At 43.6% G+C, this 18,298-nt stretch overlaps 1 protein-coding gene across 1 annotated transcript in view; it reads left to right on the top strand.

The window, feature by feature from the left end:
• elfn2b (extracellular leucine-rich repeat and fibronectin type III domain containing 2b) overlaps window positions 1-18,298 on the top strand; it is a gene marked incomplete at both ends in the record, with an annotated part of 83,063 nt that overhangs the window by 4,350 nt on the left and 60,415 nt on the right. The window contains one exon of the mRNA XM_084329159.1: window positions 2,514-2,876. Within this exon, the coding sequence (XP_084185285.1) occupies window positions 2,514-2,876 (363 nt within the window). The remainder of the gene's footprint in view (window positions 1-2,513; window positions 2,877-18,298) is intronic.

Here is an 18,298-nt window from a genome sequence, read left to right as displayed (position 1 = left end):
CAGTACACTGTAACAGTATGTGCAATAGTAATATACAATGTACAGGTGATTAAACTGGGTATAAAATACATAAATGAGTACTACTGAGTATAGTGCTAATCGGTGCTAATGTATGTACAGAGTTGTAGTATCAGTACAGGGATTCAGGTATCAAGCCATTATGGTAGTAAGTCATACTGGCCAGCAGTATAACTATACGAGTAGGTAAGGGGTATGCTGGACAATGTCTACAGAGGAGGGAAGTGGCTATTGATTCCTATCCCTTAATTAGGTCTTCTGTACGCATGCTTGCTGGTAGGTGACAGAAATAACAGACAAAGAGATGATTACGGCACAGTTGTCTTACCCCTTGCATACTGTCAGAAATGAGAGAGAGGAGAGGAAAGGACATGAGGGGAGAGAAGAGGAGAGCAGAGGATAGGAATGGAGGGGATGATAGGACAGTGGAATAGAGGAGAGGAAGGGAGGGGATGAGAGGAGAGTATAGGAGATGAGGGGCTGGAAGAGGAGAGGGGGGATATATGGGGAGAGGGAGATTAGAGGAGACAAGATGAGAAGAGAGGAGAGGAGAAGAGAAGAGAAGAGAAGAGAAGCGAAGAGAAGAGAAGAGAAGAGAAGAGAAGAGACGAGAAGAGAAGAGAAGAGAAGAGAAGAGAAGAGAAGAGAAGAGAAGAGAAGAGAAGAGAAGAGAAGAGAAGAGAAGAGAAGAGAAGAGAAGAGAAGAGAGGAGAGGAGAGGAGAGGAGAGGAGAGGAGAGGAGAGGAGAGGAGAGGAGAGGAGAGGAAAAGAGACAACAGGTATGAAGCTGCTCAGGCAGTGCAGGATAATGAGGCTCGCTTTTGTTCTATTTTCTTGTTCGCTTCAAGACACAAAGAAAACCTGACAACAAAACAACAGACAATTAATTTGTACTCAACGTTCTTCCTCTAATTCCCTTAGACGACAATTATTTGACACAAAGATACATGTTGTGTTTGTTTTGTCTTGGGTCTCTTTTTGGTCCACTTCAAAGGGACTGTGTTTAGTTTGTTTACAAAAGGATGATATGTAGACTAATTCTCTCTCTCAAATTAATTTGAATTAATAATGACTCACAATTGTTGTTGTTTTTTCACAATGTAGGAGAAAGTGAGGTCGTTCTCAGCTTCACTTGTCGCACAGAGACCACATGTGCTTCGGTCTCTTGGTAACCTTGTTTTTCTATGTCTGCCTTTCACTGAGCCTGTACCTGGTAGGGATCTGTCTCTGCTTTGTATCACATGACATTAGAGAGATACAATTTATATTCTCGTTTTAGGTCCAAATAGAATGGCGATTTACTTTGTGCCAATGTTCCAAATGAGATGTTTTTTTCTAAGCCATTCTCCTAATTAACCTGCAGCACAGTGCAGAACAGCACAATCAGGACTTGAACTAACAATGCTTCTGGTGGGGGGCGAGTTCACTCTCCACCCATTCTGATACAAACACAGCAATACTATGTTGATGGTTTGTTCACAATACTAAGTGAGATCGGGCTGCTTAAGACTACAGAGACACACTTTTCGACCCTAACCCTAACCTTAACCACCCTAACCCCAACCATAACCCTAACCTTAACCCTAACTTTCTATCTTAAAGGGGAACTATCTTACAAATGGCCTTTTTGAGTGTTTAGCATTGTTTCCTAGCTATGTGAACTTATATTAATATGATCTATGTCTCAAAATTCTCATATTGGCGCATTCTTCCAATTCTCCTCTCACAATATTCACCCTCACTGAACTGAGTAATTTGAAAATGTGCCCTATATGTGATGTCATAAAGACACCGCTGCATGTTAATGTTCAGGTGAACCAGAACGCGCAGTGGTTTAGGAGCCCAGCCTCAAAACAGCTCGAGATCTTGAGGTAGAAAAATGCTGTTTTTGAGGACTTGATTAGAAATACAAAACAATGAATAAAAAAATATATATATTACAGAGGTGTTCCATAGACTCACAGGAATTGTGTAAAAGTGCCCAAATAGTGAAAGAAATGGTAAAATAGTTCCCCTTTAATGTTAAAATGAACTAGGGATGGGCATTTTAAAGAAAAATCCAGATCGATTGATCGCATGCTATACTCGAGTGATCGTGTATTACTCGAAAAGGGAAAAAATACAAATAATACAAAAGAAAAAGAGAATTTTAATATTTTATTTGATTTTATTTGTTTTACTTATTTTTGTTCATTCACGTATATATGTTTAAGGAAACCAACAAACAGTTATAATATTACACATACATACATGTGAAACAGATATGTAAAAAGAATATATATATATATATTATATATTATATATATATATATCATAAACATTTTAAATTTAGATTTTTTTTCTTTAGATTTTTCTCATAGCTACGAGTAATCGATTACTCACGCCCATCCCTAAAATGAACCATTATAGTATCTATCTGTCTATCTATCTACCTACCTGTCTGTCTGCACCTCACACCATTCGGCCCCCACCCACCCACACCCGTTTCCACCCAGCCCCACCAGACCCCACCTGCCACCAACCAGCCCCACCTGCCCTCACCCATCTCCACCCGGCCCCACCTGCCCTCACCCATCTCCACCCGGCCCCACCTGCCCTCACCCTCACCCATCTCCACCCGGCCCCACCTGCCCTCACCCATCTCCACCCGGCCCCACCTGCCCTCACCCTCACCCATCTCCACCCAGCCCCACCTGCCCTCACCCATCTCCACCCGGCCCCACCTGCCCTCACCCATCTCCACCCGGCCCCACCTGCCCTCACCCATCTCCACCCAGTGCCACCAGACCCCACCCGCCCCCCACATGCCACAACCGGCCCCACCTGGCCTCACCCACCCCCACTCGGACCCTTGGTTGGTAAGGTGAGATGAGGTGAGGTGAAGTGAGGTGAGGTGAGGTGAGGTGAAGTGAGGTGAGGTGAGGTGAGGTGAGGTGAGGTGAGATGAGGTGAAGTGAGGTGAGGTGAGGTGAGGTGAGGTGAGGTGAGGTGAGGTGAGGTGAGATGAGGTGAAGTGAGGTGAGGTGAGGTGAGGTGAAGTGAGGTGAGGTGAGGTGAGGTGAGGTGAGATGAGATGAGGTGAAGTGAGGTGAGGTGAGGTGAGGTGAGGTGAGATGAGGTGAAGTGAGGTGAGGTGAGGTGAGGTGAGATGAGGTGAGGTGAAGTGAGGTGAGATGAGGTGAGGTGAGGTGAAGTGAGGTGAGGTGAGATGAGGTGAGGTGAAGTGAGGTGAGGTGAGATGAGGTGAGGTGAGGTGAAGTGAGGTGAGGTGAGATGAGGTGAGGTGAGATGAGGTGAGGTGAAGTGAGGTGAAGTGAGGTGAGGTGAAGTGAGGTGAGGTGAAGTGAGGTGAGGTGAGGTGAGGTGAAGTGAGGTGAGGTGAGGTGAGATGAGGTGAGGTGAAGTGAGGTGAAGTGAGGTGAGGTGAGGTGAGGTGAGATGAGGTGAGGTGAGGTGAGGTGAGATGAGGTGATATGAGGTGAGGTGAGGTGAGGTGAGGTGAGGTGAAGTGAGGTGAGGTGAGGTGAGGTGAGGTGAGATGAGGTGAGATGAGGTGAGGTGAAGTGAGGTGAAGTGAGGTGAGGTGAGGTGAGGTGAGGTGAGGTGAGATGAGGTGAGGTGAAGTGAGGTGAGGTGAGGTGAGGTGAGGTGAGGTAAGATGAGGTGAGGTGAGGTGAGGTGAGGTAAGATGAGGTTATATGAGGTGAGGTGAGGTGAGGTGAGATGAGGTGATATGAGGTGAGGTGAGGTGAGGTGAGGTGAGGTGAGGTGAGGTGAGGTGAGATGAGGTGAGGTGAGATGAGGTGAGGTGAGGTGAGGTGAGGTAAGATGAGGTGATATGAGATGAGGTGAGGTGAGGTGAGGTGAGGTGAGGTGAGGTGAGGTGAGGTAAGATGAGGTGATATGAGGTGAGGTGAGGTGAGGTGAGATGAGGTGATATGAGGTGAGGTGAGGTGAGGTGAGGTGAGATGAGGTGAGGTGAGGTGAGGTGAGGTGAGGTGAGGTGAGGTGAGGTGAGGTGAGGTGAGGTGAGGTGAGGTGAGGTGAGGTGAAGTGAGGTGAGGTGAGAGCTCTTAATTCATCTCTCACATGAACCTTTCCTCCCAAGGCCTCATACAAGAACACATAACTTTACACATAACTTTCTTCATCTTTCTTCATCCTTCCTTTCATCTATCTATGTATCTCTATCTTCCTCTGCCTTTATCTCTCTCTTCCTCTCTCCTTCTCCTATATCTTTTCCTTCCTTCTTGTCTCTCTCTTCTCTCCTTTTCCCTTTATCTCTACTATCTTCCTTCTCCCCTCTTCCTTTCTTTCCCTATGTCTATCTGTGTATGTCTGGAAGATAGAGATAGATAGAGAGAGAGGGATAGAGATACAGACTAAAGGGGCTGGAAGAGAAGAGAAGAGAAGAGAAGAGAAGAGAGAGAGAGAGAAGAGAAGAGAAGAGAAGAGAAGAGAAGAGAAGAGAAGAGAAGAGAAGAGAAGAGAAGAGAAGAGAAGAGAAGAGAAGAGGAGAGGAGAGGAGAGGAGAGGAGAGGAGAGGAGAGAAGAGAAGAGAAGAGAGAGGAGAGAAGAGAAAGAGAAGAGAAGAGAAGAGAAGAGGAAATTAAAGGAGAAGAGAAGAGATGAGTGAGAAGAGTGGGAGAGGAGAGGGAGAGAGAGAGGATAATTGAGGAGAGGAGAAGAGGGGAGATGGAGAGGAGAGAGGAAAGGAGAAGAGGGGGATGAGGAGAGAAGAGAGGAGAAGAGATGAGTGGAGAGGGATTAGAGAGGAGAGGCGAGGAGAGGAGAAGAGAGAAGTTGAGAGGGAGATGATAAGGAGGGGAGAGGAGTGGAGAACTCCAGCTTAGTCAGTTATATGATTTTTTTACCTGCATGTAAGTAATTCCGAATTCATGAAAAGTTGTCTTTTTGGATACACTCCAAAAAGTTGACACGAACCGCCTACACCCATGACATCACTGAGGTGAAAAAACATTTGTAATGCCATTTTAACCACTTAATATCTGGGAAATCAGGACACACCCAGGTGTGGCATACAATCACAAGGCAGCTACAACTACTGTACCTCAAACATATGAAAGTGTGTGTATTTATTATTTGTAAAAAGAAAACGAAATAGATAGATGCTAAAAGAATAATACATTTAGGTTATTTGCACATATTCATTGACTATCGACATAATTGGTCCTGTCACATGTGTATGCCAGTATGCCATTTTTTTTTTAATCTAAATTAATCAAATTGAATTGCATCGAGCTGGGATTCTGATTTTATAATGCATCGCATATTCACCTTAATTGGCTGACGCTCAATCAAATCAACTTTGTGTGCACTGTGGAAGACATTTCAGTGAGCCTCAGTCAGCTTGTACAGACAGGAGCTCGACCCTATTGACTTTGGCATTGGTTTGTGGCTAACTAGCCAGAGCTAGTATGAGGAACAGCATGGATTGTGCTGAGAAAGCATTCTACCAATCTACAACCTCATTGGGAAATAGGGCTAGGGTTCCACAAGTCAGAACAGAATCACTTGGATCGTTGTTGAAATGAATCACGACACCCCTATGATGCAATGCGATACAAATTTGTGGATATAGTCTACCCACCTCCCTCCTCTCAACTCTACCATAAGGAAAGTGTGGTATATTATAGCCTGCCCACGCCCTGATGTCAACTCTACCATAAGGAAAGGTGTGGTATAGTATAGCTTACCCACCGCCCTGATGTCAACTCTACCATAAGGAAAGGTGTGGTATATTATAGCTTCCCACCGCCCTGATGTCAACTCTACCATAAGGAAAGGTGTGGTATATTATAGCTTACCCACCGCCTGATGTCAACTCTACCATAAGGAAAGGTGTGGTATATTATTGCTTACCACCGCCCTGATGTCAACTCTACCATAAGGAAAGGTGTGGGTATATTATAGCTTACCCACCGCCCTGATGTCAACTCTACCTTAAGGAAAGGTGTGGTATATATAGCCTGCCCACCGCCCTGATGTCAACTCTACCTTAAGGAAAGTGTGGTATATTATAGCTACCCACCGCCCTGATGTCAACTCTACCTTAAGGAAAGGTGTGGTATATTATAGCTTACCCACCGCCCTGATGTCAACTCTACCTTAAGGAAAGGTGTGGTATATTATAGCTTACCCACCGCCCTGATGTCAACTCTACCATAAGGAAAGGTGTGGTATATTATAGTCTACCCACCGCCCTGATGTCAACTCTACCTTAAGGAAAGGTGTGGTATATATAGCTTACCCACCGCCCTGATGTCAACTCTACCATAAGGAAAGGTGTGGTATAATATAGCTTACCCACCGCCCTGATGTCAACTCTACCATAAGGAAAGGTGTGGTATTTATAGCCTGCCCACCGCCTGATGTCAACTCTACCATAAGGAAAGGTTGTGGTATATTATAGCTGCCCACCGCCCTGATGTCAACTCTACCATAAGGAAGGTGTGGTATATTATAGTCTACCCACCGCCTGATGTCAACTCTACCTTAAGGAAAGGTGTGGTATATTATGCTTACCCACCGCCCTGATGTCAACTCTACCATAAGGAAAGGTGTGGTAATTATAGCTTACCCACCGCCCTGATGTCAACTCTACCATAAGGAAAGTGTGGTATATTATAGCCTGCCCCCCGCCCTGATGTCAACTCTACCATAAGGAAAGGTGTGGTATATTATAGTCTACCCACCGCCCTGATGTCAACTCTACCTTAAGGAAAGGTGTGGTATATTATAGCTTACCCACCGCCCTGATGTCAACTCTACCTTAAGGAAAGGTGTGGTATATTATAGCCTGCCCACCGCCCTGATGTCAAGGCTAGTAAAGGTACAGGAGTTTGCTTTGCAGAGGGAGACTTATTATTCCTGGTTCAGGTCTGAGCACCCGCACAACAGGAAAAAGAGAGAGTGATAAAGTGAGAGAACAAAGAGAGGTGGAAAGATTAATTGAGAAGGAGTGGGGTGAATATAGAGAGCAGAGAGAGAGATAGCGAGAGAGAGAGACATGGAGTGCGGTGGAAAGGAAGTGAGAGCGAAGAGAGTGAACAGAGAAGAGGTGAGAGATGATTTCCTGTGTGAGGAGAGAAGAAGCCATAGAGCGAGAGATTGGAGAGAGAGAGAGAGAAAGAGAGAGAGAGAGAGAGAGAGAGAGAGAGAGAGAGAGAGAGAGAGAGAGAGAGAGAGAGAGAGAGAGAGAGAGAGAGAGAGAGAGAGAGAGAGAGAGAGAGAGAGAGAGAGAGAGAAAGAAAGAGCGAGAGAGGAGGTAATGATAAATCTTGTGAATGAAGCCAGGGGCTTAAGCGTTTTTAATATAATATTCAGCTCACTACACAGGTGAACACACACACACACACACACACACACTACACACACACACACACACACACACACACACACACACACACACACACACACACACACACACACACACACACACACACACACACACACACACACACACACACACACACCACACACACACACACACACACACACACAGATAGACAGACAGAAGACAGACAGACAGACAGACAGACGACAGACAGACAGACAGACAGACAGACAGACAGACATACAGACAGACAGACAGACAGACAGACAGACAGACAGACAGACAGACAGACAGACAGACAGACAGACAGACAGACAGACAGACAGACAGACAGACAGACAGACAGACAGACAGACAGACAGACAGACAGACAGACAGACATACACGCAATCACAAGTGCACACAAACACTCACACACATACAGTACACTTCTACATATAGAAATGTTAACAAACGTTAACAAACACACACTTTTACATAGACATACCTGTACCTATACTGTATGTATGCATCAGAATCACACAAAAATGCACACACTTTACACACACAAACATGACAACCTTAGGTGCCTGAAATGCCAACATTTAGCTACTCAAAGAGATCAAAGCTGGAGAGTGTTGCACTTCCTACTGTATCTATGCAGTACAACCAAATCGCTCCCACAGCTACCAAGCCATTAGAGGCAAAGTCCGAAAACTACAGCTTCTACAGTGGCTCAGGAGGTAGAGCAGTCATCTGTTAATACTGAGGTTCCTGGTTCCATTCCAGCTCCTCCTGGCAACGTGTCGAAGTGTCCTTGAGCAAGGCACTTGACTCCTAACTGTTCCCGATGAGCAGGTTGGCACCTTGCTTGGTTGCCTCTGCCATCAGTGTGTGAATGGGTGAATGTGAGGCATATGTTGTAAAGCACTTTACCATTTACCACACTGGTTCTTCCTCATTGGTGGTCGGAACACTGCATTTTCGGCATTACTGCCACTTCATGTCAAAGAGTGACAGGGATATCTTGTATGTCATAAATCTGGTATGTCATAAATGCATAGATGTAGCAGTACTGTCTATCTGTATGTCGTGTGTGTCATATATGTTATGATGAATTGAAAATGGGGGACCCTGATGTAAACAAGACGGAAGTCTTTCTCTGGTCTGCATCCCCTTAACAATTGTATGTATTGAGCTGTACTGTACTGTACCCATTCTGCAATCTGTTAATAAAGTTTTCAATCAATCAATCTGTAATCTCATTACAGAATATATCAGGAGCCTCTAGGTGGCGGGGTACACCCATGAGAACAGTCAATCGCCCTCCTACACATGTTGTAGAAGAAGACCATCTGACACACTCACCGGGAACATGATTCTTCAGAAGTGTTTCACTAGTGCCTCTATATGCCTCTGCCACAGGCCACGCTGTATGCATTTCTGAGCCAAACACACCAGGCGGCATGAGGCTCCACTGGAAGACAGCCAGCGTCTGTGGTAACAGAATAGGAGAGAGATGATTTAGCGTCTCAAAGAGTTAGTACATCGTGGCCTTACCGTTGCCCCGGCCCCCACTAACGGGCCATTACATATATCAGCCCATCTGTCCAGTGGGACTGATGGCAGACTGTAAAGCTGAGGGATCTCCCCTCTGTGCCAAAGCCCCTGAGGCATGACTCATAATCACAAGTGGAAATACACTGTGGTGTCGTCTGTACGGCTAGCCACCATAACAATCCTGTCCATTTGAAGTTCTTAGATCAGTTCAATGTAGTGCTGTGAGTAGTTGAATCAGTAGACAATAGCCATGTTAACAATTTCTTCGAACTGCAGCGGTTGCGCTGCTGGTGCGCTGTTCAGAACATCATAATTACTTACTAAAATGTGGTCCGTGGCACAGTGAGTGTTTTCTGAACACGGGAAGGTAGGTGGAATGGAGCTAGGTGCAATGGAGGTAGGTGGAATGGAGGTAGGTGGAATGGAGGTAGGTGGAATGGAGGTAGGTAGAATGGAGGTATAGGTGGAATTGAGGTAGGTAGAATGGAGGTAGGTGGAATGGAGGTATGTGGAATGGAGGTAGGTAGAATGGAGGTAGGTGGAATGGAGGTACGTGGAATGGAGGTACGTGGAATGGAGGTAGGTAGAATGGAGGTAGGTGGAATGGAGGTAGGTAGAATGGAGGTATAGGTGGAATGGAGGTATAGGTGGAATGGAGGTAGGTAGAATGGAGGTAGGTAGAATGGAGGTATAGGTGGAATGGAGGTAGGTAGAATGGAGGTATATGTGGATTGGAGGTAGGTAGAATGGAATTAGGTGGAATGGAGGTAGGTAGAATGGAGGTAGGTGGAATGGAGGTAGGTAGAATGGAGGTATAGGTGGAATGGAGGTAGGTGGAATGGAGGTAGGTAGGTAGAATGGAGGTATAGGTGGAATTGAGGTAGGTAGAATGGAGGTAGGTGGAATGGAGGTAGGTGGAATGTCCTTTTCTCTGTATTTATTAGTCCTTTTCTCTGTATTTATTTTCTCTGTATTTATTAGTATTAGTGAATTGGTGTCTAGAAAGGCCAGCGAGCAACCCCAGTCGTGAAGCTGAAAGACCGTTGAGATGCTCCTAAACCTCTGTGTGAATCACCCGCCTCCACGTGTTTTGTTTCGGAAGACCCTCCCCTCGTTCCTCTCGTCCAATAGGCTACAGTATGTTAAGGGAAGGAGATGCAGGGAGAGGAGGCACTGAATCACTGTTGGGATGCATCCCCGTGGCCTCCATACTTAGAAACATCAGAAGCCGGCTCTTTACAGGGTGGCCACGTGGGACTGTCCAGGCCCAGAGCCAACCCCAAACATGAATAGCATGAGATCAAAGGCAATGTGCTCCTTTTCTCCAGGAAAATAGCTAAAGCCCGGCTAGGCAAATCAGCTTGCTGTTGGGGAGAAGCTATTAAAATAATTAAAATATTTCGGGTAAATGAAGTGACATAGATACGTAATGAGGAAGCCCTGGTTTACTTAGAGGAAACCAGTCTAGACTGGTTTGGTCTCCTGCTGGAACTCAGGGCCTTGGGAAGCCTAGTGGTCTGCCTTTATTTTCTCTCCAACAACCGAAGCTGCCAAGAGGCTCCATGGATATTATCGTGAATGTGTGTTTGTATGTATGTGTTTGTGGGTAAGTCAAGTCAAGAGTTTTAATTGTGCTCTACTTGGGGAAACACACACTAACTGGGTATATACCACCAAGAGACGTCTGCTCACTCCACGGCCATCTTGATAACCCCACACACATGACGACAGAAACAAAGGATAAGTTTAACAGATTCCATATAAATCAATATTATTTATTAGAGCGTAAGGATTGGATGAGGGAATGAAAGGAAGGAAAGTAAAGGGGACCTTTCACAAGAGCATTCGCCTCTAACCGTTGGAGTAGGTTCTGAAAGCGGGACGAGACTCCATTAGCCTACGACCAGCCTCCCGACCGAGTGGCCTCTGGAGGGGGATACGATCACACTGGCCCGTGATAGACTCAACTCGGTGGAGTGGCCTTGGTGGGGGAGCTGAGTGCTTCCCAGAGAGAGGTAGATGTTACATGTAATTTTATGGGAAAGAAACCCCATTCCTGGGGGAAGCAAAACTTCAGATATCCTGAGCCAAAAAAGAATTCCTGGGAATTACTGGGGTGGTGCTTTTGGAAAGGGATCAGTCTGAATAGGATGAAAAGAAAGCATAATTGTAAGCCAGGATATTCAGGATAACTTAATCATTGCACTGACAATATATACTTACCTATGCTTATCGTAATTCTAAACATTACAATATAGATACTTACTGTCTTCATTCGGGATATAACCTGTGCAAATGGGTAAAAGCGCATAATGTGGATTTGGATGTGGAGTGGATTTTAAAGGGGATATACAGTATAAAGTGAAATTGAGGGAATGGCCAGCCGCCCAAGAACCGCGTCAGTAGAGCAGAATCGTGTGTTTAATGCATTGGTTTGGTTGGGCTGGATAGGCAGAATAGCGGGAATATAGGGGGCAGGCCCGGGTATGAGTAAACAAAGGGTTGTGGCCCATAGTGTGGGCGTCCTCCCCAAATTTGTATATAATACTTCAATTCTGAGTCCTTGAGGTACCATGGCAACCACTCACTGCAGAGTTCGCAATTCATCTTTAAAACTCACATTTCACCTCAAAATGCAGTAGATTATGATTTTACGCAATGTGTTTGCATGCACGCTTGTGTAAGAGAGAAAAAGAAATGTGTGCTTATGCAAACATGTGTTTACGTGTGTGTGTGTGTGTGTGTGTGTGTGTGTGTGTGTGTGTGTGTGTGTGTGTGTGTGTGTGTGTGTGTGTGTGTGTGTGTGTGTGTGTGTGTGTGTGTGTGTGTGTGTGTGTGTGTGTGTGTGTGTGTGTGTGTGTGTGTGTGTGTGTGTGTGTGTGTGTGTGTGTGTGTGAGAGAGTGACAGGCCCAGTGCCCTTGTAGCTTGCAGTCAGCTGCAGTAGGATGTTAAGGCTATCTGTGTGTGACAAATCTGACAGGACAATTAGTCCTCGGCAGGCAGGACTCACAAGAAGACCTACACTTTGCACACACACACACACACACACACACACACTCTTCTTATGCTGGCTGTGTCCTTCAGACGGCTCTCTCTCTCTCTCTCTCTCTCTCTCTCTCTCTCTCTCTCTCTCTCTCTCTCTCTCTCTCTCTCTCTCTCTCACTCTGACTTAATGTTCTCTCTTTCTCTAACTCTTAGCTGCTACTCTGTTGAAATGTGTTGGAGAAAATCACATTCATAGTCCTGGCGGAGTGTCGCAGTTCAAACTAAGTTAATGTGTTTCAACTGGGAGGTTGTTTGAGTGTAGTGTACTGCTACATCCCACAAGCTGATATTCTCACACGCTGATATTCTCACAAGCTGATATTCTCACACGCTGATATTCTCACAAGCTGATATTCTCACACGCTGATATTCTCCGTTCATATTGCTCGTTTTGTCTACTGAATATGAAGGTCAACTCAATATGAAGGTCTACTGAATATGAACGCCTACTGAATATAAATTTATACTGAATATGAAGGTCTACTGAATATGAAGGTCTACTGAATATGTAGGTCTACTGAAAATGTAGGTCTACTGAAAATGTATAATTAAATATTGTTGTTCATGCAGCATAGCCAACTCTCATGTGTTAGCGACGTTCTATGTATGGTGGCCGTAGCTCTATGTATGGTGGCCGTAGCTCTATGTATGGTGGTCGCAGCTCTATGTATGGTGGCCGTAGCTCTATGTATGGTGGTTGCAGTTCTATGTATGGTGGCCGTAGCTCTATGTATGGTGGCCGTAGCTCTATGTATGGTGGTTGCAGCTCTATGTATGGTGGCCGTAGCTCTATGTATGGTGGTACACTGTCCCTCATTCTATTTTGTATTGGTAAATTATCACCTTGTATTTTTTAGATGCAAATCACCTCTACGACCAGCAATGTCACTAACTCAGTCAGTCAGTTATTCACCTGTACGACCAGCAGTGTCACTAACTCAGTCAGTCAGTTATTCACTTGTACGACCAGCAGTGTCACTAACTCAGTCAGTCAGTTATTCACCTGTACGACCAGCAGTGTCACTAACTCAGTCAGTCAGTTATTCACTTGTACGACCAGCAGTGTCACTAACTCAGTCAGTCAGTTATTCACTTGTACGACCAGCAGTGTCACTAACTCAGTCAGTCAGTTATTCACCCCCGGTCAGCCACTCTGCCTCTAGTGGCGGCTCACAGACCAGCTTCACGTCTGTGACACTGTTAGTCCCTGTTTAGTTATCTCCTGCTTAACATCCTGTCTCTCTTACAAACACATACTGTAGTGCATCTCTAGTGCTGTGAGCTGAATATTAATATTACAAACCACTCAAGCCTCTGTCTTCATTCACAAGATGTATCATTACCTCTTCCACCTACCTCATCTCTATCTCTCTCTCTCTCTCTCTCTCTCTCTCTCTCTCTCTCTCTCTCTCTCTCTCTCTCTCTCTCTCTCTCTCTCTCCTCTCTCTCTCTGTCTCTCTGTCTTTCCCCAATCTCTCGCTCTATGGCTTCTTCTCTCCTCATGCAGGAAATCATCTATTTCTCTCTCTCTCTCTCTCTCTCTCTCTCTCTCTCTCTCTCTCTCTCTCTCTCTCTCTCTCTCTCTCTCTCTCTCTCTCTCTCTCTCTCTCTCTCTCTCTCTCTCTCTCTCTCTCTCTCTCTCTCTCTCTCTATCTCTCTCTCTCTCTCTCTCTCTCTATAGCCTCTTCCCCACATTTATTCCATACATTTTACTGACCTTTTCCATCTAGGCTGTGTGTGTGTGTGTGTGTGTGTGTGTGTGTGTGTGTGTGTGTGTGTGTGTGTGTGTGTGTGTGTGTGTGTGTGTGTGTGTGTGTGTGTGTGTGTGTGTGTGTGTGTGTGTGTGTGTGTGTGTGTGTGTGTGTGTGTGTGTGTGTGTGTGTGTGTGTGTGTGTGTGTGTGTGTGTGTGTGTGTGTGTGTGTGTGTGTGTGTGTGTGTGTGTGTGTGTGTGTGTGTGTGTGTGTGTGTGTGTGTGTGTGTGTGTGTGTGTGTGTGTGTGTGTTGTTATTATTACCGTGTTCCGCATTCTCTTTTTGATACCTGTTACGTGCTTATGTAGCACCATCGCCCAAAGTGTTTTGTTTTCGTACCACGTTTTGGAGACAGTGTTATCTCCCCCTGGCTTTCCCCATTTTGAAGTTTAGTTCAGTTAATGTATTTACGTGACAACGTCCTTTGGAGACGGTGTTTGTCTCTCCTTTATTTACCCTGTTTGGAGACGAGAGTAGTCTCCCGTTTTCTTTGTTCTTTGTTATCAGCGTTTATGCCTTTTTGATATCTCGCAAACAGCAAAATAAACATTATTTTGTTTGAGAATCAACACCTGCCTCCTGTCTACCCGTTCTGTCCTGCACTTGGGTCCAACACACCTACCCACCGCAACACTGAAGTAGTCATTCAGACCAGGAGCTGAAGAAGTCATTCAGACCAGGAGCTGAAGTAGTCAATCAGACCATGTTGTCTGAACAAAGTACACATGTACACTCTTTGTTTGCTTAACCTCTTAACCTCTTAACCTCCTCCACCCGTGCGGGGCCGGACCGCAAATGACATCACGTCATAAATCAATGTGTCACTCTAGAGTCTAGACTGTCTGACAAAAGTATCGTTTTATTTTTCAAACGTATTCAAGTATAAATATCATAACCATGTCACAACAGCAGTTATAATGTATATTATCATCAACACGTTACCAATAGGTTAAAGTGTTATTAGATAGATTTCCGTTTTAGTTTTTCTATTGTTTTGGTCGCGAAAGTCGACCATTTTGGAAAAAATGAAAGTCGGGAATTTTTTTTTCAACATTTTGAAGAGGACACCGAGAGCTTTTGATGAGCGTTGGGATTTTTCAGAACAACACTTCACAAAGGCCTCTATGGGGCTTCGAGCTAATTACTTTTGTATGAATCTTTTTAATATCTCTTATTACTCGGGATAATAAACCACAAAACTTAACGTTATTGGCATATATGGGAGCGCAGTTTGTCTCCCATATTTCTAGAGGTTAACTCTTAACTTCTTAAGCCCGGAGCCCTATTTTCAGAAAATCCGTACATACCTAAGTAAATGGAATATTGCTCCACTTCTACAAGGTCTGTTTGCATGTTATTGGTATCTAGGGACATCTATGGATCTCAGTGAATGTATTTGCAGTGTCAGAAATATTGTGTCTATTACTAGGCTTGCTTAAATTGCGATGAAACAAAGGAGAATATGAATTATGATTTTTCTTTGCATCTTTGACAGTGAATAACACCATGCTAAAAATGACCTGACATAAGAAACTGTCACTGAGCTCGTTCAGTACCTTCTTAAGATCAAGCGTACAAAGAATCTAAGGAAATGAATAAAGAGAAGATGATTAAAACCTGTTAAGCCTTAAGGTCCCCCTATAGGGGACTTTTTTTATCATAAATCGATCAATAGAGACCGTATTAAATCCCCAATTATCATATCATCGGGTATCCTTGGGAAGCCACGCTCATTGGCTACAACCCTGTGCAAAGGTTTTCGATATCGCCAAATGATTGACGGAGCTAGAGCCCCGGGAGTCGGGGGTGGTAATGTGTACTTTTGCATACTTTGGGGCACGCCTCACATATCGGCATGTAACTCGAGAACCGCTGAATAGATTTTGTCACCTGAAAGGGCAATCGACAGGCAACGAATAGGGCTTTAATTCTACCTATATATTGTATTAAAATAAATGCACACCCGAGCCACTAGAGGTCGGCAAAGAATCGTCCACATGTGGGCCCTTGGATGTTAAGAGGTTAATGTTTAAAAAAAAAAAAATTGTAGCCAAGAGTAAATACCATAACCCTATCAAAAACAGTAGTCAAAGTGTATATTTTCATTTTTACCGATGTTTTATATGTAAAAACCGCAAGAAATGACTAAATCCAGATTCAACCCTGCCATTGGAAAGAGGAGCATTTTCCCTATCCATAGATGTATGATTTGGCCATAATAAGGTCAAGGTCAATTTCAAGGTCAAATATGAATTTATAATTAAAGTCGATTATCATTAATTACTGTATCTACAAATCCTTCTGTTTAATTATCTTCCCGCGGTTCATTTGCTTAGATTTTTTGTACACATGATCTCAATAATGTGGTGAATGAGCTCAGTGAGCATTTTTCAGATTTTTTTTAAAATGTTTGATCATCATCATCAAAATCATAAATCATAATTAATCATAATTAATTTATTCATTACAATTTACTCAGCCTAGTAACAGACACAACATTTCTGACACTGGAAATACATACCCCCAGGTCCCTAGATGTTCCTAGATACCAAGAACATGCAAATTTACCTTGCAGAAGTGGAGCAATCTTCCATTTACTTAGGCATGTACCTTTAGGCGAAAACGGTCTACAGATTAACAGGTTAAACAGAAGGTTTTGTAGATACAGTACTGAATTCTGCCATCCGGACCCATGCGATTTGAAATATTATTATAGAATATAGAATATGAGGCCTATAAATGACCTTATAGCCAACTTACACACTATGGATCAGGCCAAATCTACTCTTTCCAATGTCATAGTTCAATCTGGATTCAATATCACCAGGCATGCATGAAGAACAGAGAATGCAATCTACTGTATGCACAGTAGGTTTTTTATTCTTGCAAGAGCTCCGCCATTTTTAAACAGATTTTCAAATCGGATGGTTGTTACTGTAATGCTCAAAATAGGGGAGACAAACTAACTGCGCTCCAATATATGCCAATAACGTTCAGTTTGGTGGTATATAATCCCGAGTAATAAGAGAATAAAAGGAATTCATAAGCAACTCATTTGCTTGAAGGGAGCTAGAAGCCTTGGGGAAGTGTAGTTTAAAAAAAATGCCAACGCTCATTGAAAGCTCTGGATGTCTTCTTCTCAAAATGACTACATTTTCCATCATTCAGCGACGGCCGCTAATTCAAAATGGCGGATCTCCGCGATCACAACAACACATTTCAAAAACTAAAATCAGTATGGGCGGCTCTACAACTACGCTCACAAACAGAGGAAGAGGGGACAGAGCGCACCGCAGCTCACGTTCACAATGCCAAAGAATGTACTCATACAGATGAACTGCAGAAGAAATTCCAAATGTACCGACCCGTCAGAACAAATGGGAGGCGGAGTGCACCGTGTGCAAAGCTTGGACATGTGCAAACATTTTTAGAGTTTGTCTGCAAAGTTGACAGACTTATTCGTTAAACCCAGGAAAACAGAGGATGCTGTAAAGTAAATACAGCGGAGGGAGGGTGCGTTTGCATTTCATACTCTGAAACATCACAATCTATGGATTGCACAAGTGCCTTGCTAAAAAAGGCATTTCCAGACTCTGACACTGCCAAAAAGTTCAGTAGTGCGCGCACTAAATCCGAAGCCAATTGTTATAGCGCCCCACTCGACTCGATTGATGTCGCACATGAAGCACTCGAATCAAATCCAGTACTGTGGTGTTTCTACAGACAGGAGTAACCACGGAGCAGTGACAATATTCCCAATCATAATACAGTACTTTGACTGGAAGAGGGGTGGCATGCAAACAAAATGAATCGAGGTTAAATACACCAAATGAGACAGCAGAAACCATTACACAATATCTCATTGAAACATGGCAAAAAAAAACATTTGTCTGAAAAATATATTTGTCAAGTTCAAGTTCAAGTTCAAGTTCTTTAATAGTTGTCATACAGAAGTACAGAATACTTTCATACAAAATGCTTCTTACTGTTACGCTCCAGAGACTGTGCTAGACAAGATAGTATCAAATAACATAATAACATAATATAGCATGAATTTAGAAGAAGAAAATGAGGTCACAGTGTTCGGTATAGACATATGTACAATGTTCTGAGTTACCATATAATATACAATACACAATACTATGCAGTGTACTAATGTACAGTACTATCTAGTGCAAAGCAGAAATGGGATGAGGTACAATTTTAGGTACAATTTACAGTAAGGTGTACGAGTTGTAGTGCAATCCTTCTGGATTTTCTATTTTCTATTATTTCATATATTTTGTTATTTATTTTTGTCCAGTAAGACTTGAAAAGAGAGCTATTATTTTGTTACAGGTTGATTTTTAAGTTATTATTGTGCCATTGAGATTTGTCAGATAATTCTAGGCATAATCAAGCATGCTGATTGTTGAGTAACTTTGGTTTGGTGTGTCTTTGGTTATAGAGAGATATTGTTGTGTTATATACAGTAAAATAATACTTGTATATCCATAGAGAGGAGGCATACTTTAAATATATTAAAACAATAATGCATCTTTGAGTAAACGTTGAGTATCATCAGGCATGCGTTGCTCAAACATAAA

Source organism: Notolepis coatsorum, assembly GCF_963971535.1.
Source record: "Notolepis coatsorum genome assembly, chromosome: 14".
NCBI lineage: Eukaryota > Metazoa > Chordata > Actinopteri > Aulopiformes > Paralepididae > Notolepis > Notolepis coatsorum.
Note: the sequence above shows the minus strand (reverse complement) of the source record. Positions and strands in the feature narration are given on the sequence as shown.